General features: G+C 35.1%; 1 protein-coding gene across 4 annotated transcripts in view; it reads right to left on the bottom strand.

Annotated features, from left to right (window-relative positions):
* ROCK1 (Rho associated coiled-coil containing protein kinase 1) overlaps positions 1–27,545 on the bottom strand; it is an 83,066-nt gene that overhangs the window by 26,495 nt on the left and 29,026 nt on the right. For all 4 annotated transcript variants that reach the window (XR_002467409.2, XM_021551565.3, XM_021551566.3 and 1 more), the window contains exons 2-18: positions 24,594–24,675; positions 20,819–20,919; positions 19,876–20,013; positions 18,558–18,733; positions 15,681–15,765; positions 13,952–14,096; positions 13,528–13,666; positions 13,029–13,120; positions 12,689–12,848; positions 10,214–10,280; positions 6,751–6,839; positions 5,129–5,177; positions 4,418–4,553; positions 3,941–4,032; positions 3,580–3,826; positions 1,825–1,931; positions 618–768 (exon numbers count right to left, since the gene is read on the bottom strand). Coding sequence is in view for 3 of the 4 variants with exons in the window: in XM_021551565.3 (XP_021407240.2) it covers positions 618–768; positions 1,825–1,931; positions 3,580–3,826; positions 3,941–4,032; positions 4,418–4,553; positions 5,129–5,177; positions 6,751–6,839; positions 10,214–10,280; positions 12,689–12,848; positions 13,029–13,120; positions 13,528–13,666; positions 13,952–14,096; positions 15,681–15,765; positions 18,558–18,733; positions 19,876–20,013; positions 20,819–20,919; positions 24,594–24,675 (2,056 nt within the window). In the remaining variant the exon portion in view is untranslated. The remainder of the gene's footprint in view (positions 1–617; positions 769–1,824; positions 1,932–3,579; positions 3,827–3,940; positions 4,033–4,417; positions 4,554–5,128; positions 5,178–6,750; positions 6,840–10,213; positions 10,281–12,688; positions 12,849–13,028; positions 13,121–13,527; positions 13,667–13,951; positions 14,097–15,680; positions 15,766–18,557; positions 18,734–19,875; positions 20,014–20,818; positions 20,920–24,593; positions 24,676–27,545) is intronic.

The following is a 27,545-nucleotide window of genomic DNA, read 5'->3' as shown; positions in this document are numbered from 1 at the left end:
AAGAAATAAAAAGCACATATTCTTGAAGTAATCATTTTGACGTAAGGCAAAGTTTCATTTCCATGAATGGAAAGAAGCAAAAGAAAAAATGCTACCATTATTGTTAACTCTAAAAGCCACATTTAGGTACTGATGACCTTCAAAGAGAAAACTTGACATATTCAATTACAAAATCAAGACATACCTCTGATTCATGGATATACATCTATAAAAGACACTTCTCACTTCACTTTAGACAAGCATAATATAACACTGGTATTTTTAATGCAGTTACACAGGAATGAATGCTCTAAGACATCTCTCTTGATAATGTATTCTTTCGATTCTGTTTAGCATTAGAATTTCAAGATTCAATACCATTTTAGAAGCCAAGGAAGGCTTTGAAGTAAGGTATGCAAAACATTAAGAAACAATACAATCTTTATGCAATAGCACATTAGGGGAAATAATTTGAAATGTGTAGCTTAAAGGTTTTAAGATTTTAATACACATTTTCTTTATACAAGGGATCAAACACTTGTGCAAGAGTACTATGGTGTAAGACAATGTGTATTAAAATATCATAATCAGAACATGTTTTATTATGTATTTACCTGAGGCTTGCAGGAAACACTTACCACACATTGCAACTGATCTTGCCTCCTCTATGGACTGGTGTTTGTCAGTTAACCGCGCTTTAGTCACTTTGTGCTCATTGACTTCCTGTTCTAACCGGTCTTGTAAGGATTTCAGCTTGTAGTTCAAATCTATCTCTAAATTATTCTTTTCCTAAAGATGAGGAAAAAGTGATCAGATTTCTATAATACCTGAGCAATCACATTTTCATTCCCTTTTTTTAGTATTAAATTTCTGTTATCATATCAATGTTATTTTCCACACTTAGCAAAGAACAGTAACACACCAAAATTGTACTCAGTGCTCTGGAAAAAATCTCATTAACTTTTTTTCAGTAGTCTATAAATTTGTAAAAAAACAGAAACTTCTCCATTCATATAATCATTAGTCACCTAAATTCGGAACAGACATCCTAGAGCACAGAGGAATCAGAATTATTATCTGTATGGATTTGGGTTATTTAATTGCTAGGATCACCAGGCATTAACAGTAATTCACCAAACAAGCACTGGAGATGTGCTTTGAGACACAAGTACTGGCCTTTGAATGGCTGCTTCACATAACAACTTAGAACTGCTTGTCCCCTTCCCTCACATGCTGTCACATCTCTGGTTTATTCACACAGACCACAGAGCACAGCAAGCCTTTACCTAACCTCACTAGACAGAATTAACTTTGCAGTCTGCCTGGAGAAAGGGAGCAGGATTTCCTTTTACTCCTTACTTGTTTTTCCATCATATGGAAGGGATCAGAGATGTTAGAGGAACATTCAGAAGGAAGGACAGAAAAAAAATTCTGCACCTAAGTTGATAAAAAAGCCTGCCTGGCACTGATCCAGTCAAATTAAAATCCAGTAAAGGCCAAACAAAAAATCAGATTTCTAAAAAGTTCATAGATTTCAGAGGCAAGTTTTTGCAGTCATAGTTAAGCAGGAAGAAAAACATTCCTTGCTACTGGCCGTAGGACTGGATCCTTGAATCAGTGATAATGAATGACAAACACAATTTTCATGCACAATGCTATAAGAAAGAACTACCTGAGGACTTGGGAGACCATCCTGATGAGATTGTAAAATAGCAGTACTTAGTTCATAATTTAAATACATGACTGATTTAGAGCAGTAACACTGGATTTGGAAACATCAATAACATTTGAAAATATAGCCAAAAGCTGACAAAGAGCATCAGCCTCAACATCATTTCACCATACCTTTTCTGAATGATTAAGCATATCCTGTGCTTGTTTTCTTTCTGCTTCCACTCTTTCAAGATTGTTTTTAATGTTTTTTACTTCTTCTTGTAAAGCTGTAATCCGAACTGCCACAAAAAATTAAGTATCACTCAATATTAGTCACTTTATTTAGATAATTGTCTTTGCAACTTTTATTGATTTCTGGGCCCATAAGATATTTCAAATACTCAAAATTTTCAGGCATGCAAAGGCCGTACACTGTAGAGCAAACTGACCTTTTTAGACACTCTATGCATGTCATCAGTCACAATTCACAAAAACTAATCATGCAAAAATGGTACCTGCCTTCCATCACTTCCATTATCTAGTATTCAAAATTTCTTTCATAAACCCAAGTTCAGCTATGTTATGGAACAAGCACCTATAAGTGATGCTAACTTCATTAATGGGTAGACAAAGGACATTACACAGAACACCAGTCTCAAACAGATTTCTGGGTACAAACACAACATGTATTCACCGAACTGGGACTCAAACCATGGGGAAGTCAGACACTGAAACAGGCTCCCCATGGAAGATATGGAATCACCACTCCTGAAAGTGCTCAAAAGCTGTGCAAATGTAAAACACTTAGGGATGTGGTTTAGTGGTGGATTTGGCAGTTCTGGGTTCATAGTTGGCCTCAATGATCTTAGAGGTCTTTTCCAACCAAAACCATCCTATGATTTTCAGTGCTATGACATGGAAGAAGTAACTATTCCCCAAACCCCACAGCATCTACCCCTGTGTGGCATAAGAGTTTATATGAAATACTAAGTAGAATCATGTGTTTTGGAAGAGACCTCTGAAAACCATCTAGTCCAATCTCCCTGTCACATGCAGGGACATCTCTCACTAGACCCTGTCGCTCAAAGCCCAGTCCAATCTAGCCTGAAACACTTCCAGGGACAAGGCAACAACAGTTTCTCTGGGCAACCTGTCCCAGGGTATTACTACCCTTAGTGTAAAAAAATTTTTCCTATATGTAATGTAAATTTACTCTCCTTCAATTAAAAACCATTGCCCCTTGTTCTGTCACTACAGACCCTGGTAAAAAGTCTCTGTCTTACACTCCATTTCAGTAGAGAGAGTTCTCATCAAAAGCCTGTGCCTCATGAAAACTCAATACTGCAGACAGATGGTTCAAAAATGGCCAGTTAAGAGTCAGGGTCCACTAGCACAGTCACGACCTAATGCATCTGAATAGTTTCTAGTATAAACTATGGAATAATCAATACAAATAGTAAAAGTTTCAAGCATCCTGAAAAAAGGGATTCCACATCTGTGTCCCTTGTAAAAAACCTTGCTTGTAAAAGTAATGTAGAATCATCATAAAAGAAAACAAATGTAATTTAACAAAAAAATATCCTTCTCCACAAATGAAAGAAGAGCAAGTGCAGGATATACTAACTTGGCTACTGCACAAGTCAGTAGGACAGTGCTGCATCTTCTTTAGCACTGTATCAGCTCTTCATGTTTTCACACCACTCTACTCAGACTTTTAGTCAGTCAGTGCAGCCCTAGACTCACGATCAGTGTTTCACACTCTTTGATTTTGATATTCTCTCTCTTCCAAGAGCTGCTCAACATAATCAGGAAGCCAGATCCAATATTCAGAAACTGTTTAGTCACACTTTGTTTGCAGGTTGGCCTTCCTCCCATTACCAAACTCGACATCATTAAAGTAAGGTTATCACAACTTTTTTTGGTCAAGTATAAATTCAGAATAATTACCCTGTAGTTCTCCAATAATTTCAGATCCGTGACTTCTGTCCCTTCGTTCTGACTCCAAAGCTGCTTGTAGTTGGTAATAATCTTTCTCCACCTGCAGTTTTGTGCTTTCCAGAACTCTGCACCTTTCCTGTAGTTCTCTATTCAGTGATTCTACCTGACTTAATGACTTGCTGATTTCTGTGTTACCCTTTCTCAGTCTTGCAGCTGTGTCAGATTCTGTCCTCAGTAAATCATTTGCTTCTTCTAGCTGTTAAAATAAACCAGACAAGACTCTCAAACATAAAGATTATGGAACCAGTTTTGCTACATTTCAATGCTCAAATCTAAGATATAATGAAGACAAGGAGCACAAATAACATACTTGTTTTTGTAACTGTGTTATCTTCTCATTTGAAATTTGTGAATTCTGGCTGATTTTTTTCAAGTCTTCCATCTGATCTTTTAGTGTGGACACTAAAGAGAAATTGCACCATTAATACAGCATACTAAAAAACCCTTAGAGTTTTAGTTTTGTTTTTTTCACACAAACATGCTCCAAAATATTGTTTTCCATTGATAAGTCTTTTGTTGACTTTTTGCATCTAATATATATTTTTATGTCAAATTTTGTGCTTGCAGACCAACAACACAGCACAATGTTGCAGAGAACAAAATTTGAAAATTAGAACACAAAAACTGTGTTCAAACAAAAATGAACTCAAAATCTGTGTTCATTATTTGAAAAGCTCCCCTTTCAATCTTTAAAGTTACATAGCACTTAAGATACTATGACACTACATTGCCCCCCCAAAAGACATCTATACCTCCTCAGTGTCAATGTTTGGACAATATTGCATACCTTCATTTTCCACATTACGTCTTTTCTCATTCTCTTGTTCAAATTTTCTTTGGTACTCATTTATCTTATGTTGTAATACCATCTTTTCCTTCTCAATCTGAGACACTGTTGTTTCCAAGTTCTTCCTCTGATTTCCCTAAAATTCAAATAATTGGTATTTTATACTTTCATTTTAAGGAATGATAGCTAAACCAGTATCTCTGCAACTAATTAAACAAGGAAATTGATGCACTGTTTCAAATGAATGAATTTCTGGCTTCCTTGGAAAGGTTTTCAGAGAAGACAGCTTTTTTTAACTTCTACATGACCAATTTATACAATTATTAGAAAAATTGTTGCTACTACAATTATATCTAAAGTAACTACTAAAATTATTATCAAGAGACAAGGACTCAACAGAAAATCATCTGCATTTTTGTAGTAAATGACTTTCATAAACTTTAGAAAACTTGCAACAAGCAAGACTAAGTAAAATATTTAGCAAAGTAAACAGAAATCAGCATGACTAACAGAAAGAAAAGTTTTTGTAAATGGCTACAAATAAAAATGTAATCTCCCAATGTTATGTATTGAAACATGATTGTTAGGCCTCAAACTTGAACACAGAACAATTTTTTTAGACACAGAAAAAATATCTTAGAATCATGAAAGTACTACTCCTAACTGCACTCTTTACCCAATTGAGGCATCGTCAGGGGGGAAAAATATTACCTCTTCATCCAGTTCTTTCATTATCTTGTCTAGCTTTATGTTAGAAGATCTAAAAAATAAAACATTTAACAGATACATTATACATACTGGTTTTCTAGTGAAATTATTTGTGATCATTACTAAAGTGAACATTAATATTTTGGCTAATGTTATTTTGTAATGAACATTTAAAGCTGAAAAAGACAATCAATCATTGCAAATAATTTGTAAAATATATCACTAAGTATTTAAGCTTTGTTACAGATTAAATATGTGAAACTTTAGGGGCCACATTTTATCCCTTAATCTGCAAAAAAAAAGTGTATGTACACAACAGGTTATCCTTAACATGAGAATACTCTGGATAAGCTACTACAACTTCCTCTAGTTATGATCTCCAAATATCTAAAATAGTTTATTAATTCCACAGTGGGCAGCTCCCTACTACAAATAAAGGTATATGAATAATATTATTTGAAAGTCTCTCTGTTGAAGCAATGTATTACAAGACTGAACTACAGTCAAAGTGCAGCAAAACACACAATAAAACGTCATTTAACTGCAGTAACATTGACATTGTATTTCTGTAGGCAGCCATCCCTCTTCAAAGAGCCAACAAAGAGGACCCAGACAAGGCTGCCTTTCAAGTACAAAAAGAGGCAGTTGTAATAGTTAGGAGTATCTCCTATCTACTAACTCTGCAGTGAATGGCATGACAGACCAGAAGACACAGTTGTGCTCTGACAACTTCAGTAGTACTGCAGGAAGACAGTTACTGAATATCCTTCAAGAATGTACATGCTGCTTGTGGAGAGCCATCAGAACGTGCAAACAGTGAACTTGTGTTTAAGTAAACAACAGTGTCACACAGCCTAAATTCCCACTAGACCATTTCAGTTACCAGTTTATACCTAAGGAGCTTCAACAGCTACACACTGGTTCTAATTCACAAGTCTAAAACTTCCTATATCATATACCCAGTGTTGCCTCCTGAGATTATTTAATTCTTCAGGAAAAGACTTCAAAAGGAGAAGCTAAATGAAGGGGAATTTAGTTTGCATGACTCTCAGTAAAAATGTCCGATTATCAGAAAAGAAGAATCTCAACTGTTTGTTCGTAAGTGTGACTGCAAGAAAAACACCGATTCTCACATAGCTGCTACTTCAGCATGGTAGAAATGCAACTTCAGAAAGCAAATTGTTGTTCTCATATATCAGCCATAGAAAAAAAAAAAAAAGTGGTTTTTCAACAAGTTCTCTGTATTTAGAAAACACCTAATTAATTTTAATAATCCAATGTGTGCTATATATACAGAATCTCACAATTTCAAAAAAATCAGCATGGTGAGTGTGTACCTCAGTCCAATAAAACATTTGAATACAGAGATATCAGGTAAACTCAAACACTTAAGTGTTCAGAAAGAACATGTGTTACACAATTGTCAATGAAAAAAAAATTCTTTATAGCAAGAAAATTTCATTATACTCAAGAAAATTTTAGAATTACTTATACCTGTCCTGAACTCCCTTGGAGAACTACAATACCATTGTTAGTGTTATCTTGGTAATCCCTAAAGCAGTACCACAGAACTGAAGTGTTGGATATACTTAAATTATGTAAACAATTGAAGTTCAAAGTCTCACCTGCACTTTTGTTCCATTTCATCTTTCAACTGCATTTCATTATGTAGCTGTTCTTCTAACTCATAGATCATCTTCTGCATATTTTCCAGCTTTAAATATATATTTGTACATGAAAGAACATGCATTAAATTTAGAAACTTTAAAAAAGTATTTCATAATATTCAGTTCTGCTTACATTGTATCACAGCTTACTTTCTTCTACCAAAATAAGACATTTTACCTTGTTAAAATGTGATGCATGCCCCTTCCTCCCCGCCCCCTCCCCATTTAATTACAGAAGACAGTTTTTTTTTCGTTTGTATGCACAAGAAATTTTAGGTATCTTCAAAATTCACAGGGCTAAGCTGAGTCAAATCCTCCTTGTTTTACGTATCTTCAATACCTGCCTAAAGATATTACTGCAAAAATGTAAGAAAACACTTTAGCAAGTCTGAAAATTTCTTCTAGCATGAATCACGGTGTGTATTTTGCAATCCATCTTAAAACTCCCAACAAATTCAGGAAGCAGAACCAGGCCAGTCAGTTACTGGCAATAGGGAGAAAGTGCTCTCACCATCTCTTTAGTCAGAGATCATTTTTACAGCTAGAACTCTACCAAGGTTTGAAAGACAGTAACAAACTTCAGATGTTACTACGGCACATTACTGCATAGCATGTACTGCTTGCCAGCAGGATAAACTCAGAAATTCATTCCTTTCATGTAGTCTCAAAATATCTACCACCTTCTATCAAATATCTAGGCACAATAATCCCATTCCAACATCAAAATCCCCATTTAAAATGATGGTAGTCAGCTTTGAATCAACCTTGTGTTGATTCGTTATAAACCTTTCCCACTGATACTGTAAAGATTTCAGCCTATTTAATTTTTACGCATTTCCCTCAATGCTCCTGGAGCTGCATAGAGAAGCACTAGATTACTACTCTAGACTCTCTTCAAAGCAGCATATTCAAGCGGTTTTGATGCTTTTCTTTCTTGTTTCTTGTTTTAACTCCAAAATCTCAAAACACTTCCAAAAATTAGACATTTCAGCACTTAACAGAACAGCTCTGGAAAACAAATTACTGGTGTGACATAGAACATAACACTATGTGGATCAGACAATGCTGGTAGATAAAAACAAGGGATAGCTTCTAAATCTAAACTTTGAGGACAATGGAAGGACCAGTACACAACACATTTATCTCCTTGGTATGAACCACTGAGAAATAAAGCAAGAAGCAAGACTATTTAAAGGCTCTCGCTGTAATAAGAAAGGACCACAGCAAATGTCCCAAAACAGAGGATAACAAAGGTTCAATGTGATTGCTCTTCCATTTACTTTTACTCATGTTATAGCCCTTCCAGACAGGGTGCACAGAGGAACTAAATGGGATGGATGAGAAACAGGTCTAAAAAAGACATCTGGCAACTGAGGCATTTCTGACTCCTACTAGCTTGGACTGCTATCGCATCCTCTTGCGTCTCTCTGTCTCTGCATGTTCTCACATCAGGCTGTACCCCAGGGGACCCATCTGAGCTTGCTGAGCAGTCTAATTATATCAGTAGAGACAACAGGCTTCCGGACTAAGTTCTGCACAATCTGCTATCAATAGACTAAAGAATACCTCAAGAAAATCCTGAGTTACAATTAACTCAGGATAAAAGCACGCCTTTAACTTTTAGTTTGCTCTTGGTTTCCATTTTGAGTAGGAAGAAGGGGAGAAAAGGTAAACAGAAAAGCCTGTCTGCAACAGAGAAGTAAAGAAAAATCCCTCTGGAACTGTCATACTTTTTTTTTTTAATCTTACTCACTACAGCACAGTGAGTCTGGTTCTGTACCCTGAGCAATGAAGAAAGCCTAAGATCCAGTGCAAAAGAATCTGTTAATCTCCTTTTTCTTATAATCTAAACTGTTTACAGGTGATTACGGCAGCACTAAACCAAAGTAAGTAATCAGATCTTCAAAGAGGTTTGATATTCAGTAAAAGGACATTAAATTCTATTTTTGCACAACATCATGCCCTAATTCTGTTAAGTTTTACACAGTTGCAAAACAACTAATTTCTTGGAAATTCGTGGCCCTCAAAATGCAGATGTCAAAATGCAGAGAGACCAGGTAACACCCTGTGTTTTATTTCCAAAACTAATTAATTTGCTAACCATGTGTCAACATTACCATTTTCATTGCAGCATGTAGTGAAAGAAAAACAGCTGAGAAAGAACTGTGGGGGGAAAATACCTTGTAATGAAGACTTAACATTGATTTAGACCTTCCTATATCACTCAAATTCTTCTAGACCTTCACCTCCCAAAACTGACAAAAATCACAAGTATGTCTGACAATACGGACAATACGGACAGGACTATTGAGGATTCTTTAAGTAACACTGAGTAGTATTCCACTGAGTATGCCAAATCCATTCAGTAACTCTCTTCAAAGTCAACCAAAAGCCAGCACACAGTTTTAAGTACTTTCAAATATTGGAAAGTCTGCTTTTGTTTTTGAATTTTACTGTATCAACAGTCAATTGCTTGTAAGAAAATGAAAGTATACAAAATACATCAATATATGTAAAAATTCAACACATTTAAATTATTAAATTCAGCTGCCCAATAAAGGACATAACCAGTTCCCCTGCCCTGTACAAATTTTCTCTGGGTAGTGCCATGTGTCATTAAACCTTTTTATTGCTAGTTTAAGGGAAAAGGGAGATAGATCAATATATTTTCTACTCTCAACAGAAAACAGAACAAAATACTAACACAGTAAATCATAGTCAGTTCCAAGATTTCTTTTAGAGTTAATTATCAATTTTTGACCATGTTTTCTTCTGGAAAGAATGTGGTTTGTAAAATATCACACCATTTTCAGGGAACAGTTTGATTTATATCAGAACTTGCATAAAATCCAAGCACACAACCAAGTCTCAAACACCTTAGCATATCTTCCTGGAAACCTGACTGTGAGATGCTTGGGAAGAATTGAAAGAATTTCTGAGTATTTATTGCTAGGTGAACTGCTCTAGAAATGCAGATCCCTGTCTCAACTCCCAACAGCTTGTGGGGAAGGCCGGTGAAGGAGTAGAATGCCCAAGCTTGGTACACTGTCTTCCACCTTCCACTGAGTTCACTGGAAGTCCAGACTCCATGGCTGCCACAAAGCTATATCCAAGATCAATAAGGCATTCTAAAAACCCTGCACAAACACTTTGATATCTCTAAAGATAAAAACTGTGAATCCTCTTCCACACAAAATTTTGGCTATTTTATTCAATTCAGGAAACCAATGTTATATTAACAAGTGAAATTCTGCTTTCCCAATAACTTTATTAGGAAGGTCATACTAAAGAGCTAAAAATCATGCAATGATTTCATTGATCTCAAAACACTAAGATAATTTGAGACATTTCTAACTCAAACAGTTTATGCCTATATATGCAGTAGACTCATTATTAGGACACAATAAAGATGAATACATACCACACTTTTGTCCACACTGGAGCCTGTTCTGTTGTCATTGGAATTTTCTGCAGGGACACCTAAATACCTGCAAAAACATTTTTTAAGTTATATTTGAAAAGTTGTTTAAAGGCAAGATTATGAAAAAAGATTAAGATAATACAGACGTTCCAAAATAGAACACCCAGATTTATTGCTCCAAAATGGGGATAATCAAATAACAACCTAACAGACTTAAGCAAATGTAATTGAAAAATTCAATTTATTGAAAGGTTAAAGTACAAAGCTGCAATAGAAGGCCTCCACAAAAAAAAAAAAAAAAAAAAAAAAAAAAAAAAAAAAAGATTTCTGCCAAATACAATACAACCACTTTTCCTTTTTTTTAATAACCATTAAAAAAATCCTTTGCTTTCCTTAGTTACAACACTCTCACTGGCTTCCATCCCATAAATATTTACTCAAGCACTTATGCAGCAAGTAGCAGTAATGAAGCAAAGTCTGCAGAGATTGTGTAACTTTCAACAAAGTTACTAAGGGTTCCACACACAAAAAGTTTGCCCTCAAGCCAGTGTTCTTATTTTACGTAAATGTTTTCTAAAAATACTCTAAAATTCTAGTTGTGATGATTCTGGAGAGTCAGGTAAATAAATACAAATTACTGTTTTCAAATTTCTTTGGTATTTGATGTGATATTCTTAGCCTGATAAGTGATCTAAAGAGACATAAAGCATCTATTAAGTGCATCAGATTACGTGAGAAATAACTCCAACACATGAACTGAGAAAGATGGGACACAACCTTTTTGTTTCATGGGGATATTTCCAGATATAAAAAACCTCTCCAAAAGATCAAGGAGAGTAAAATCAAAGGCATCTCCAAACCATGGTCAAATTAAACATCAATCCAGATTTCAGACAATCAAATGACAAAGTGGAAATGAAACAGTTTCTCATGGAAACAAGCTTGCTGTTTGGAGTACAAGAAGCCACCATATTTTACACACCAGGTTGTTGAACAGTTAGAATGTAATACTTAGACATGCACAGCACCAGCTCCATCAAATCTGAAAGAGAACTCACAAGCCAGATAGGGCTTACAAAGTGTTCTCAGCTGGTATACCAAAATCTGTGTTAACATGTCCAGATACAAACTTATTTTTCTTTTAATGCTTGAATATTTTCAGTACAAAAACAAAACAAAAGTTAGGATTACAGGTTTAGCAAGCATGAATAGTCATTTCAGATTTTTCAAGACAATCACACCAGCAGAATATTACAGGACAAAATTCAGTTCTAGGCCAGTATCATAGTAAGTCTACAAAGTTATGATAGTAGCAGAGAGCAGTAGAACTCTTCAATGACAGCAAGAACACAGCCACTTAGCTCCCTAAATTCCTGATACTGTCCCCCCCAAATATAGGGAAAGAATAAATTCTGTTATTAACATGCTCCTAATATGCTACTTCTTGACAATATATTCCAAAATATTCCTGCAAGGCAAAAATGAAAACTTTTCAAAGTTACAGACTAAAGTGAGAACAATAGGTGAAACTCTTGAACTACTGAACTCACCCAAAGTGTACAGAAAGCCTGCAAGTCCTTCTACACCTTACCATGGCAAAAAGTAACAACAAATCCAACTCTTCGCAGAGATGGAAAGAATTTCACCACAGGCTTGGAAAAGTGTTTCCTCTTCTATGCAAGGACGAAAACCAGATTTATTTCCTTTATGATTTTCCTTCCAGAAATGCTATTAGAACTAACAGTCTCTATCTGACAGTTCTACTAGAAGTTTTAGCCCATTTTAAGCCTGACACCACAATTAAAAGCAGCTTTCCAAGTATTAAAAAGTTACTGAGATTTTTGAATGTAGGTGTAACTATCCACAGGACCTACAATAATAATGACTGTTGAAAGCATGAATTAATACAGCTTTAACTGATGTAATTTAAAAGACTTCTATGCAATACTGAAAGCCGTAAAGCATCAAGATCTCACTCAGTCAGTGAACTTGTACTTAAGAAAAATTATGAAGAAGAAAGCATGCAAGTAGGAAATATTTCTAGTAAGCCAAGGTTTAATTTACCGCACACTAAAACACTGATGTTAAGTATGGAAACTTCATATTCAGCTCAGGGATATACAGTAAAACAAATGGACTTTCAAACCCTGATTCATGACTCCACACACAATTCAGTGCTCTGCAGGCAGCTCTGCCTGGTAGTGGCAACAGTGGATTTTCTTGCTTAGTTTCTGCAGCATCACTATAAAATCTTCTCAATGCAGAACAGGGCACTCAACAACACAATGTGATATTTTAAGGCAATGATGTCTAGCAGTACTGGTTATCATAGTTAAAGTATTAAACTAGTGTAATTTTTAGTATTCTGAATGATTAGTAAGTATCTGAATAGACTTAAACCTATATATTGGTTGGTAAGAGTCAAGAACAGTGCCAACAAAGAACACACCATTAATTTGCTTTCTGCGCACATACCGACGGTTGCTGTAGTACGTAAATCCTACAAAAGGAAGCTGGTTGCCCACAAATGCTTTTGGTATGGGAAATGTTTCTTCCTCTCCTTTGTCTTCTTCCAGATCATCAAAATTACTAGTGTCAATGTCACTACTTAAGTCAGGCACAACTGGTGCTACAGCTATAAAAAATGCAAAATAGTACGGTAATAATCAGTATACCATTCAAGTTACTAAGAAAATTTTGCTTGTTACAGAGTAAATAAAATTTTAAACTCCTTTAAGCAAAATACACCAGTACTTCTGCTAACATGATACATATGTAAGCCAGACCACCTTTCTGAGAAAAGCACTATACTTACTGTCTCTGAGTGTTTCCCAAGCCCACTGATCATTTTTGAAGAAAAGGTGCCGTTTAATTTCTTCTACACCATTTCGTCCTAGCCTCACTTCCCTGTTAAAGAGTGTTTTGGTTAAACACATGAGATTCCATAAATTATTCTGAAGCATTTTAAAGCATAATCTAACAACAAAGAAAATAAAATACCTCTCAAGCTACAGTAAAATGTACACATAACTCAAAAGTTTTCATAAGAATATCTCTATATGAGCATAGCAGCTACATTTCAGAACACAGTCTGGTTTTAACTTTGTAAGAATCTCTGTTGCTTCTGTTTCCACCATCACGGACAGCTCAAGCAATTGCCAAGATTTTACACCACACTCATGCCCAGGCTCTAAGAATTTCAGTTCTCCTGAGCAGTTTCAAAATGTACACAAAAAATACTTTTTTTTCCCAACATGACAAGAAATACTCTTAATGAAGGCTTATTTTCATTATGAGTAAAATACAAACCTTACCTATCAGTTAAAAAGGCACAAATTAGGTTTTTTGCTTCTTTAGAAATGTCACTGTCATCAGGGAAAGTAAGGGAGTTCTTATGGTTCATAATCTTACTGTACGTCCCAACCAAAGAATCAGCATAAAAAGGTGTATCACCTGAAAAAGAAGAACCACAAACATTAACAAGCAGATCAAAATTATTGTAGACTTAATTTGCAATATTTGAATTACATATACAACAACCTATGCAACCAAGTGAACAACAGGCAAGGACAAATGTCTGAGAACTCTGCCAGAATTTTTCTAAAATACATTCTGTAAATGCCAGGATCTGTAAATCACAGCTTAGGCCAGAAGAGCAATAATGTTAAAAACAAGAGTGATTTTAACATTGGAGTCTAGTTAAGTAGTGCAGTCAGTTCTGATGATCCTACTACTCACCTACAAGCATCTCATACAAGAAGACTCCAACTGACCACCAGTCACATTCCCGCCCATAGTAACCATCCCCTCCCTGGGACTTCAATACTTCAGGAGATATGTAGTCTGGTGTTCCCACAGCCGTGTCACATCGTACCATTCCTTCCTACAAAAAAGATCCAAAGTTACCAGTAAGTTCCATGAGCTTATGCAGCCTAAGCAACATCAACAGATCCACATCAAATTTTGTCAACAAACATTCTTTTTAAATTTTTTTTTTAATATTTTTGAAGTCTAAGCTGCTAAAGCCAGAACAAAGCACTAGATCTGTCAAACACAATGAAAGTTGCTTAAAAAACCTGAGTTAGTATCCAAGAAGCAATCAGAATTGCATCTAAGGCCCTGCAAACACCACACAGCCACTCATGCCAGTATAGATGTGTCATTTGCTGACAGGATGTACTGTAAACAGTGAAAGCTCCTCTGTTAGCATAAATGGGTCAACATCAGGGATTTTAATAACAGGAACAGCTGAACTGCAAGTTTTAGGCCTCTGACCCAAGATACTGAATGCTAGGAAGACTAAAGGTAGATAAGGCTTTGAAAATCTATGTAGAGCCTTCAAAACAGTTAATAGATGAGAAGAACGTTTGATGTTCCTCACACCCCCAAGAAAGAGCTGACAGAACTGAGATAAATCACACTGGAGCTGTCAAGCAGAATGCTGAAGGTGAAACCACACACCCTTTTCCAGTGCCATTCAGGCACTTCTGAAATAATCCTATGCCATTCCTAGAAATGGATCAGTGGATAAACTTGCATAAAAATACATAACTAAACAAATAAAATAAAAATCAATGTAATGCTGCATATGCAGCAAATCCTAAATTAAACTCCTATGCTGAGCAATTTTTCTTCTAGAGAATAACCTTTCTCTTTCAAAAGACTAGAGGAACCAAGACTAGGCTCAAGACTACTGGGATTTTTACATATAATCTGCACTTGATTTTCATTGGTTCCTTTTATTCAGCAGCTAAGTACAGTAATTTATTCAAATCTCCTGGAGTATGATGAGATCATATTGTACATATGACGCCAACTTTACTAAGTGCCATGTATTTCAGATTTCCACAATATGTTTTCCTCAAATATATGCACAGGCTGACACAAATCAGCCAGTTTTGTATAGGGAACAACAGCGCTACACAGTACATGAATACTGCTGCAAAACATTTTTTAAACTTACTTCAGAATACATTTTAAAAAAAAGTAATTCTATGACACCTATTTCCTTCAGATTTCTCCTCATGCTATGTTAGCAGTGGCTAATAAGTAAAACTGGTATGTCAGTTTTGATTCTTTTATTTCTGGCACACTGTGGAAAAGTCATTAATTTCTTTGCCCTAACTTTTCATACCAAAAGACTTAAAGAAATAACCCTGAGCAACTAGTGACAATCAAAGCCTTGACTTCAGAAAGTTTCTCTAAAAAACAGTACTTGTAGAAACATTTCTGCACTTTGCATTGTCACTGAGTAAGATGCATGAATCACAGAACCACAGAATGATTAGGGTTAGAAGGAACCTTAAAGATCACCTAGATTCTTTCAAGAGGCCAAGAAGAACAATAAAGGAACAGAGTGAAACTTGACACTCTTCTCATCTTGCTTAAAACTTTCCAGCAGCTTTTCTTTCCACTTTTATGTTTTCCTTTCACAAACAGAAAAGTGAAATTACAAAGATATGTTTACCTTGTTCATCTTCATACAAGTACCAAAATCTGCTAATTTTAAATGACCAGCTTTATCTAGCAGCATATTATCAGGCTTCACATCTCTGAAAGAAAAATACATATTTTAAAAAGTAAAAATGCAATTTAATATATTTAAATTACGAAAACAATGGAAGTCAACTGCTTTTCAGATGCAACATTTTATGGAACAACAGCAACATTAATGCACCACTACTGCCTCCACTTTTTTTTTTGCTTCCTCTTAAGTATCACGACCAACAGAGACTGCTGAACAACAATATTTTTAAAAACTAGAACCATTGTGTGAATACAGACTTAAGTAACCAATTCTAATAGATCTTAACACTAATCTTGAACCTCAAGTTCCTAAAAACCACTCACTGATTATGTCAAACAGGTATTGCAAACATAGCTTCTCTCCTGTACCAGTTCTATTTCAAGGGAACAACTGAATGTCATTTTCAAAATTCTATTATTGTGAACAAATATTTTCCCATGACTGAACAGAAGTATTAACTTATACCACTCTCCAAGTACTTCCACTATGGAAGTTTCATAAAGTAACTGGTAAAGTGCAGCATGTTTATGTCATTGAACATACTGAAGCAGAATAGCAGTAAGAAACAATTAAAAAGATAGCATAACACAAATTTCAGGAGAAAGTATATTTCAGGGACCTCAAAGGAGAACTCTGGCCATAACTGTCAGATGAAATGTAGTGCAAATGTACCAGTAAATTCACAGAATTGTATTGGTGGGGAGGGATTTTTGTAAGACTCTCAGCTGTCTGATCAAAGTATAGCTGCAAAGTCAGACTGAACTTCAAACATACATGAGGTTACTCAGGGTCAAATCCAGGCAAGTTTTCTTTTTTTGAGGATGAAAAATCCATACCCTTTCTCTTGCACTGTTTGACCTCCCTCATAGTGGGAAAAACAACTCCTAAAGAATAGCTAGATATTCCCCTGCTGCAACTTGTGTCATCCATTGCCTTTCATCTTTTCACCATGCAACTTCTATCCTGGTCTACCTTCTTTATAAACTCCTGCAGGGTAGCTGGTAACTAAGGCTTTCTATCTTGTCTGAACACTGTTCATGTTATGAACAGAGATGGTGCTGATCCTGGCATCAAACCTCTGGGGAACTGCTGGTAGCTGACTGTTGCTGGACAGCACAATCTACTCACAAGGAGTATCTAGAGAGGTCTACCCATTCAAACTGTGCCTTTCTAACCCAGCAACACCTACAACCTTGCTAAAGTCAATACAAACATACTCTGCCTCGTCAGTGAAGTCCATCATCTCAACACGGAAGGTAACTTGTTTGGGAAGGCATGTATTACCCTTCATAAATCCATGCAGGTTGCTCACAATCACCTTCCCATCCACATGCTTGGAAACAGTTTCCTCACAATTTAATCCAACTGCCCTTAGGCTGGCTAGCCTTCAGCTCTTCTCTCTCCTCCCAGCCCTTCTTGGGGTGAGACAGGTGTGCCATTTGCTTCCCTTCAGTCATCAGGAATCTCCTAATTCCCACACACCTCCCAGGGTGACAGAGAGCAGTATCATAAGGTACTTGGCAGCTCCCTCACCACCCATGGCATGTGCCACCGTGTGCCCTGGACATGTGCATATCCAGTTTGCACAACTGGGATTCAGCTTGATCTTCCTCTGCCAGAGCAATGCTTTCCTCTCCCAAGCTCTGCCACCGGGCACAGGACCTGAGAGGCCTGAAAGCAGACCTTATCAATGAAGGCTGGGCAAAGGCAGCAGCCTCAGCCATTCCCATGTCCTTTGTCACTCCGTCTCTGACCCATTAAGCAGTAGGGCCATGTTTTTATAGGTCCCTTTGCATTAATCAGAGTTGAACAGATTAACTACAGGGGGAAACAAATTCCAAAAAAATCTCCTGGTGTCAAAATAATCTAAATTTTCATTATTAAACATCTCTGTGCTGTTGGCATCTTCTAATGCTTGCTTTCTAAAGCTTGCAATACACACGTACAAGTGGTTCATTCAGCCAGATAATCTACTCATTAGATGCAGCATAGCTACATAATTAATGATGTTCTAGATGCTACTCAAGCAATGGATTAGTAGTTTATTTTGCTTTGTGTTCGCTTTTCTTGCAAAAGCTTACATGCTAACATTGATCTGGTGACCAGATTACAAACTGAAAATGTATATACTATAGTGTATACTACACACTAATCAAATTCTTCCTGTATTTTCTGTTGAAAAAAATTATTCTTCTGCTCTTAGTTAATATAACTAAAAGCTAGAAACAGATACAAGTTCAAGTATAAAAAAGAAAACTTGTCAGCCTATCCAAGAAGTGACTACATTTCACTTTAGGGCAAGCACATAATATGAAACTAATCCCTTTGCTCTGCATCTCAATGTTCCATCTTGCCCTTCACAAGAAAACATATGGCTGGGAGATTTTCTTCACATTTTTCATAGATTCTTGTTTAATGGGCCACTGAGGCTTCAAATGGCTAGCAGAGACCTAATTCCTAACAGTGGATACTACTGTGATCAGATTCCCTAAACAGCTTTTCCTAATCAAAAGAAAAGAACCACTTTGGGGCAAACATGCTCATACCATTTTTGTTCTTGTTATGTCTTGGTAAAAGTGGGACAATTTTACTGCTCCTCAAACTGAGGAACATCAGCCCACTGAAAACCTTTTCTTTGACTATATCACCTCAGAGTTAGAGTTTCTGATAGCAACAACTTTTCAATTTTTAAGATGGAGTAATTATGGAGTAACAATAAAGAAGTAGTATCTTGAATTTTAAAACTGCCTAAACTGAAGTAATTCTGGCAGCATCAGAAAATAAACAACTCTACGTAGTATCTTATTTTTTCCTCACCTGTGTATAAAACCCATTGAGTGAATTGCATCTAATGCAAGTACAACTTCAGCAGTATAAAATCTTGCCCACTTCTCTGGAACATCATAGTTACTCATTAAATTCACAAGGTCCCCACCAGGCATGTACTCCATCACCATGTAAAGGTAACGGTCATCTTGGAATGCATAAAATAACTGCAAAAAAGAAAAACCAAAAAATAAGCCAGTTATCTTCAATATTTTGCTTGTTGGTCAATCAAAGGCAATTCTGCGCAAGCTGATTTCCAAAGTAACAGAATTGCTACAATAACTGCAACAACTCTGCACCACTCAGCAAACCTCCTAAAAATAAGTTAGCCTCTAGAGCCAGATCCTCCATCCCTTTATATTACCCTGGAAGAAGTAGAGTTCTAGTTACAAATTATGATTAGTGAATTTGGTGCAATGAATTTTGAGATAATTTCCAAGAATCCTCACTACATTGAGATGTTAGTTGACTCTTATGCAAAGATGAAATTACTCTGTTGCAAACATCTGCCTGATTTTACTTGTAAACAGGAGATATTTATTTTTCTATTATCAACATTTATTTATTAAATAGAAAATGAGCCTAAACTTTGAACAATAAAAATATTTCCCTTAAAGTTGCCAGCCCTCTGTTCAACATGAGTCATGCAAGTCAGATTTTTCTTTATTTAAAACTGTATGAAATCCCTAAGTTTTATTCTGCACAACTACACCCAGACAGATAGTAAAGCAGTTACCCATTTGACTTGGGTAAATCTTGAATGAGTTTGTGTAATTCCAACCTAACAGAAGAATTTACATGCTTAAGGGTAAGAACAGTTTAAATTAACAAGATGACATGTGCATCCACAATGCTCAATGATTGGTTCAGGCATGTTCCTTAGAACTTCAAAGGCAGCAGCACCTCACAAAAAACTGTCAGTGAGAATACTAACATGAGGAAAAAAAAAAGAACAAGCATAATTTGCAAAGATACACGCAGAAATTAGAATATACTGAAGCTCTGTCCTAAGTATGTCTTTCTGGTATGCTGGATGATTTAAATCCACAGAGCAGATGCACCAAAATATATCTGGTAAAGAATTTTAGTCATAAAGAGAAGAGTTTATCTTGTAAATGTGACAAAATACAGTTTGAAGCAAGTGTTATACCTGCTCTTTAATATGGCATTGCTTATCTTAATCATGCATATACCCTAGTAGACCAAAAAAAAACAAAAAAGAAACTTCGAAACGTGCAATTCCAGGTCATGCAATATTGCAACCAAACTATTCTCTAACGCCAGTATTTTAAAAATAGTATCATTTTACCTGAACAACCCAAGGACTATTAGCAAAAGCCATAATATCCCGTTCTTCCCAGAAGAATGCAGAATCAGATCTTTTTATCATCTCAAATTTGCTCAGAAGTTTCATAGCATACACTCTCCTTGATGATTTATGCCTTACCTGAGAAAACAAATGTGACATATAGAACATACTAGTTTGCCATATTAACACATGAAGAACATCACTGAAAACATTACTTTTCCTGCTTTATCATTTAACACATTTTATAAGACTCTTCACATTACTATAAAGGATTATATACTGTATATCCAAAAATTAATTACATCTGACAATGCATTACTTTTAAAATACTTGCTAGAACTTTTCAACACGCAAGTCCATAGGCACAGGAGTCACATAATCTGCATGTATATGCCTTTAAAAGGACAACTATTGGCAGTATTGTTAAATGCCATAAAGTTAAAACTATAAGCATTTTCCAGAGTTCACTAGCAGATGTCTATACTTGTTGCTGTATTTCCAGTTTCTCCCACCAGCACTCGATTAAATAAAGCAGGATTAACAAGCCTGGCTGCTAACCTATCACAAACAACACACATCTCTCATCTGTGAGAGCTGTCCACAAAAATCTGGAGTAGTCCCTGAACTACCAGAAACTCTTCCAGGCCTTAAGACTTCAAGTGTCCATGTAAACAGTGGTAAAGGCTAATTTTCTTGATTATGAGGAATACACATTCCATTTTAAGACAGTAGATTACAATGCAAAACAAGTACTAGTGCACTTGGACAGGACTGAAATAGAACATTTTCAAAAACATTTCCATAAAATGTAATGGAATAAAATTCCACTGAGCCAAAGGCTTTAATATTTAGGACTGCATCTTCTGAACACAATACTGAGAAACAGATGCATGAGCAAATACTACAGAATACAATCAAACATACAAACAGAAGCTTAACTTACCAACTGAACCTCCCCAAATGCCCCTCTACCGATCACCTTCACCACTTCATAATCTTCAGCTTTCATGCGCAGATCTCTCATTTTATTTACTGTGTCTTTATCTGCATAGAACAAAATTCACATTTCATATATATTAAACGCTAACTTCAATTTTCATTGCTTTTATAGGAAGTGCTGCTCAAAGAATTTACATTGCTAATGAAAAATTCCCTGCCATGACCTTATTCTCGCAACCAGTTAGCAAGACTTGATATAACCTAATGCAATGACTCCACTGTACAATCCTATTACACGAGATCTTAATTTAGAAATTTTGTTTAAAACAATTACCTAAAAAAAAAAAAAAAAAAAAAGCTATGTAAAAATTTCATAGCCAGCATGATCCTGCTTGCAAGCTGATCTGTATAAAAATAGTATTTCTGAATAAATATGCAACACAACTGGGAAAGTGTATAAGAAAATACACTACAAGACACTTGAAAAAATATTTTTTTAAAAAAGTTATGCTTTTCTGCACTTTCATGACTCCTAATACTCAAAAAAGTAGATTTTAATGTAAAACATGCAGTGGGAATCATTGCAATTATTTATATAAACCTGTCATTCTATAAACCAGAATAATTTACAAACTCCCAGTGGGCAGATATTCTAATTCTAATTCCAAATTTGGTAAAAGATTAAAACAGTCTATTTTAATCCGTGTGGGTCAACACTGGCATGAGACTACGTAGAAAAGCTTCATGCTTCAGTATTTCTAAAAGCCAGGAAGTTCTACTAAAACAGATATGCTTCTAATAAAAAAATAATGCAACAGTATTTTATTTTCAAAAATAGTATTCTAGGCCTAAAAGCAAAGCTTAGAGAGAAGTAAGGACAGGGGAAGGAAAGAGATGAGAAATAAATAAGTTAATACGCTAAAAAGTGACAAAGTAGCTGACAGAAAATTATCATTAGATTTCTACCTACACAGGCCAAAATCTGAAACAAAAGCTGCCTATCTACAATAAAACTTCAGTAACATTTTATTACCTCATGAGGAACAAACATAGTTCTGTTTGAATAAATACTCTGCAGCATTATTATCTAATGTAAAGCAAACATTTACAATGCAGCATAACACAGTCATTTATTCAGGTAAATTACAGCAAAATTCTAAATTCTGACAAATTCTTTCACATAGGGATCAAAATATTCAGTAGTTCCAACAAATAAAGCATTGCCTTATTTGCCCTGCTGACAACTGACTTACAGAAGAGGAGGAGCAAGACTGAACAGAACTAAAATACAACAATTTTGATGACAGCAATTTTCTAGCTATTGCTAACTTCCTGCCTAGTAATCTCACAACAAAGGTTCAGCTCTTCTGAATAGAAAAGCCTAGGCACAATATTAATCCTTTAAATGGTATTCAATCACAAACCTTGCCTATCAACAAAGCAGAATTAAGGAAAACACATCTGAAGAGCAACCTAAGCTAAGGATTTCTAAATAACCCAAGTCAAGCTTGTGATTAGTTGCAAATTGAAATTTACTGCTTGAGATACATACTAAGTTATCTTCAGACAACATGTTATAGTAACAAGTGGTGGAAATTCGACCTCCATATTCTAAGATCTGTTAAACAAAGATTATCAGGCTGCAATATACTTCAATAGGCAGTTCCTTATCTCCCAGGAGCAGTGGAGGACCTGCCCAGCTTCTGCTGTATGAACAGCTGGGGTAGCTCCCATGGCAAAAATCACCCTCTCCCAACTTGCCCTGAACTTTGGCTATAACAAGGCTCAGATGCTGCCTTGAAATAAACTGAGTCACCACTGCAAAGCAGGGTTCTTAGATACGTCCAACACACATTTCTTCATTCTTTTAATTCTGTATAGCAGCAAAACAACAAGGTTCTGCATTTGCAAAAGTCATGTTCACAACCTCAACCAGTAAAGGCAGATTTTGGAGGCTCCACAAATATACAATGAAAATTAGGGAGAAGTAAAGAGAGGATAAGGAATGGTTCATAGGGCAATTAGTCCACAAAATAAAGGAAGCAAACTCCCATTTTGTCATCTAGAAATTTATTTTAAATTTCTGCAATAATGTTGCAAACCAGGCATTCCAATACTGCAAAAAGATATTTTAAAGTCTTCTAATGAAATCAAACATGGAAATGTCTTTTTTATTTTTTAATATAAATTCAAGGCAAACTAGACTTCACAATTCCCTCTAATGCCACTACTCTCACATCCACAGCTTGCTTTCATATTTCAGCAAACACTGCAAGTTAATGTTTCAAAAGCAGTTTGAAGAGAAGTAATGTGTTGTATTCTCCACCTTCAGATTACTTCAAATCACATTTTACACAATATATAATTTATACCTAAAAGATATTCATTATCAGGCTGTAAAAGTTTTCTTTCACTCAGCCCCAATTGCAAAAGTGAAGCTTTTTGAGACTCACTAATGATTTCACTACTCATAAAAATTACATTCAAATCATCTGTTGCAATGAGTATTTCCTTTGCCTGATAAAACTTCTCTTTTCTCCAAGAGTTTCACCACACCTTCTCAGTAAATAACTGAGTATACAAAATGTGCATGTAATTCAGCATATGGTATCAATACAGTTTGAACTGTGAAAAGTTAAACAGAACATTTGAGCTTAGGCTTTCAGTAACCAGCTTATGTGCAAATGAGCCATCAAACGGATCTAGTGGACTCAAATATTCACACAATTAGGGATTAATGTAAAATAATCAGCACAAAATTCACTATCACAGGTTATAGTTGCACCCAATACACTATTTGAAAATACCATGAAAACAAATAAAATCTCCAAACAAATTTCAAAGAAAAGACAAAAATTATTTTAGTCAAATTATATTTACCACAAAAAACATTTGTTGTAGAATTCAATTGAATTGCTTAAGCCTGTAAAAGTCTAACAGTATTAGCTTAATTTCAAGTCTTGCCCATTTAGTCTACAGGCAGAAGCAAATCTGCAATCAGCAAACATTTCTGCCACAGTCTTCAGAATTTGTCCGTTTGGCAGCCTTCAGAAAAGTTTTGAATCACAAATGCCTTTCTGGGGTTTTCTTTGTGTTTTGATTTTTTTAAATTATTAAAATTATGAAACTATTATTTCTATTTAAAAAATCAACTTTATTACTTTAAAATGTTATTATAGAGTATAATGTGCAGGAAATCTGTCAGTGGAAAAATACAGAGTAAATGCAGAGAAATCTGCAGACACATCAGCTGCATACACAAGTAAATATATCAGCTATGCAGTATAAGATTTTCATGAAAAGAGACCCTTTATACTAAAAAACCCAAAAGCTTACAAAATAATGCTCCAGCCTGTTAGTGAACAAATATTTAATATGATTCCCTGACATTGTACACAACACTATGCCATTTTACTGTAAATTGCTTATGATATCTTAGTACATGAAACTAGAAAACAAATTATGGGAATCCAGGGAGTTGCCCTAACAAAGACAAGAGGCCTTTCTCTTAAAAGGCTTTGTGCCACTTACAGGGGCAACAGATTGGACATTCAATTGCTGGGGTTGAGATTTGCATAGACAGCTGTCACTTCGCAGTGGGAAATAAATAAATAAGACTCTTGCATCCAATAAATAAGATTCTTGCACTCAAAACAATTTGCACCCAAAAACCCAATGCACTCCAAATCCCTAGCTGCTTTTCAAAGAGGTAGAACAGATGCTTTCTTTTTGATATTACAGACTTCTATTATTTAGTAAATTAAACATTAAATACTTACACCTGTTTAAGAAGTTATCAATGTTCTTGTTTTTTCTTAAGGCAGGAAAATCCAAGTCATATACCAAAGCATCTAATCCATCCTGAAAAAAACCAAACAAAACAACAAACAAAATTAAGTATTTTGAAAAATAATTATACATGCTGCTAACTGAAGGGCCAAGATAAAAACCCAGTTGTCCCTATCAATCTTCCATGCAAATGAAATCATTCACATTTATTTAATGACTGTTAGCAGTTATGTGAAACAGCTGTTACTCCTTCACTTCCATGAGGCTCATCAAAATTTAATTCCATATACTTCTATGTATTATTATCCTAATTAGCTCCATAGTTACATGAAAATAATTACTTTTTTCAAATACAAAAAGAACAAATAGCAGTTCTAATGAAGTTCAGTAATATTAAAAAGTCACAGTGCATCACACAGTAGGTACTTGAACATGAAATAGCAACTGGCAAATAGGACAATGACAGTAAATTAATTCACAGAATAAAACCCCTGAATTTTATCCATTGAATTCAGCGTGAATGCTCATGAACAAGATTTTGGCTTTATACATTCCAACTTAAATCTAGAAACAAACACCACGAGCCCATCTGGCACTACTATCACAGCATAAAACCCTATCAAAACAAAAGCAAAAAAAAAAAAAAAAAAAAAAAAAAAAACCAAAAAAAACCAATAGAAAAATACAAAAAAGAAGGAGATAGTTTTAAGGTCTTGTAAAGTGCTGTGACCTTTATGACTTACAGTTTAAGTCTAAGTTTGTCACTAGGTACAAATGACTCCTCAATGGGTAGCATCTTCTAGGAGAAAGATTAAACCCAGTTTTTTGGCTGAAAACCACAGATACAACCTTGACTGAAAAATGATCAAGTATTCTAGGAATTATGTAACAAAGAATCAAAGTGCATTGGGAAGTCCTTTCTCTCTGTCAGGTAAGTACTGTGTAAGTGACAACTGCAAAAACAGAGACAAAGGTCTTAAAATAAAAATTCATGGATGTTACCAAAGCATGCCAGAGACTGTACTGCTATTTACTTGTCCATTCATAGCTAGGTGTTTATGTTACCTATTTTTAACCTGCTTGGAGTGAGATATTAGACCAGTCATATCTTTGATCAGTTCAGATCTGACTAGACCTAATTTGATTGCTTTCAGCTTTTAAAAGGATTTTTCTATCCTTTTTTAAGAATTGAAAATTGATCCATCAGTCTTTGTTAAGTATATCAAGTAACTATGCCTGAACAAAAGCTAGACCATAAGCTTTTTGAAAGCTTATTTTCCAGAAATATATAGTTGAGAACACATTTCATTTAGACTGAAATATTAGTCTTTGATCTTTCACTTCAAATTCAAACGTATTTTTCACCTTAGTCTTTAGGACTGACTGTTAACTATAAAAAAATCCCAAGTGTTACCAAAATCAAAATTATTTCTTGGCTTGCAGTCTTCAGTTTTAAAGTAGGTGAGATAAAAATTATTTACTTCAGATATAATAAGCAGTAAAATCATGCTAGAATTTGAAAACGGGTAGCTGCAAGGTAAATCAGAATTACTTCAAAGGCTGAATATTATTAAAATTGTCCATTTCATAAAAACATAACTTTTTTTAAGCTACCTCTGCCTACAGTGGCTCATTTTGAACTAAGATATGCTAAAATGGAAACTATACAAATCAAGAAAAGCATCACAGTCTTTCACTTCTCTAAAATAAAGTCAGGTTTTGCACTTTGTGCATTAAAAGATCATCTTTTTGAACTGACACTGATGATGAAAAAAGAAAGCAAATAGCTAAGAAACAACATTAAATCAGTCAGTAGTAGAAATAAGAGAGTAAGAGGCCAAAAACAATCTGGACTCAAGACAAATGCAGAAATAAAGCTATGCAGGCAGGGTAACTGTAACTTAGTGAGAAATACTTTGCAAACTACTAAAAGACATCTTTTCCAAAGATACATGGTAAATATCCACAAAATCCAGGAAAAAAAATTCTTTGGTTCTGTTGAATAAATTCAACAGAGAACCACAATAACTGCTTGCACAGCAGTACAAAGTCCACCAGTAGCTTCTGCGCATTTATCTCCATACTGTGTGAAGCAGTAGGAAAACACCAGCTAGGAGGCTGCTGGATCCTATCCAGTAGTTTTTAAAAGCAAATTAGAGATGGCAACGAACTGTCAAAATCTGGGGTTCAATGTGCTGCGAAGCCTTCCAATCTGTAAAGTCAATTGATTTATCCAGGTTCAGAGCTAACACAAAACTTCCACATGCCAAGCAGAAGCACAAAAATCTCAAATCCTGGTTGTCTCTGGGGTTGTGCAATTATCTGTTTCTATTCAGGGCTTGCTTCAAAAGCCAAAATTCACTCTTTTTCTTTCTAGGAAGGAAAGTTTTAAACACCAAATACAAAAATATACCAAAAAAATTGTAAAATGTTTAAATTTATAACATCAATCTTACTTTTCTATAATGCTTTTTCTTTCAAAATACTAAAATATAAGTCCATACCTAAAGAAATATAAAGTAGAGAAAACTTCATGGTTTCCTTGGTGTCTAAAACATGTTAGGTATTTTGTTGTGTTATTTTTAAAAGTTTTAATTTAAAGATGGGAAAAAGTATACACATTCACTTTTAACAAGCAAAGCAAATTTCAATACTGTTTAATTCAGAATTCACCATGTACAATGTTCCCTGTCCTGTTCTTCACCTTCCAGTTCTTAGATATGAACTCTATCAATTAAAATACTTAACTAAACAACTCTGAAATACAGATTCAAGTTCTTGATCTTCCATTCATTTCAAATCATATTTCAAGATCATGCAAACAATATCAAAGGAAGCTACATGCCAAGAACTGCTTATTTAAAAGGCTCTTCCACAGAATAAACTAACCTGGTTCAAAAGTTCCATTTAAAAAAAGGTGAGGATGGGTAATATTCTATAAT

Source organism: Lonchura striata, chromosome 1, assembly GCF_046129695.1.
Source record: "Lonchura striata isolate bLonStr1 chromosome 1, bLonStr1.mat, whole genome shotgun sequence".
NCBI classification, from domain to species: domain Eukaryota; kingdom Metazoa; phylum Chordata; class Aves; order Passeriformes; family Estrildidae; genus Lonchura; species Lonchura striata.
Note: the sequence above shows the minus strand (reverse complement) of the source record. Positions and strands in the feature narration are given on the sequence as shown.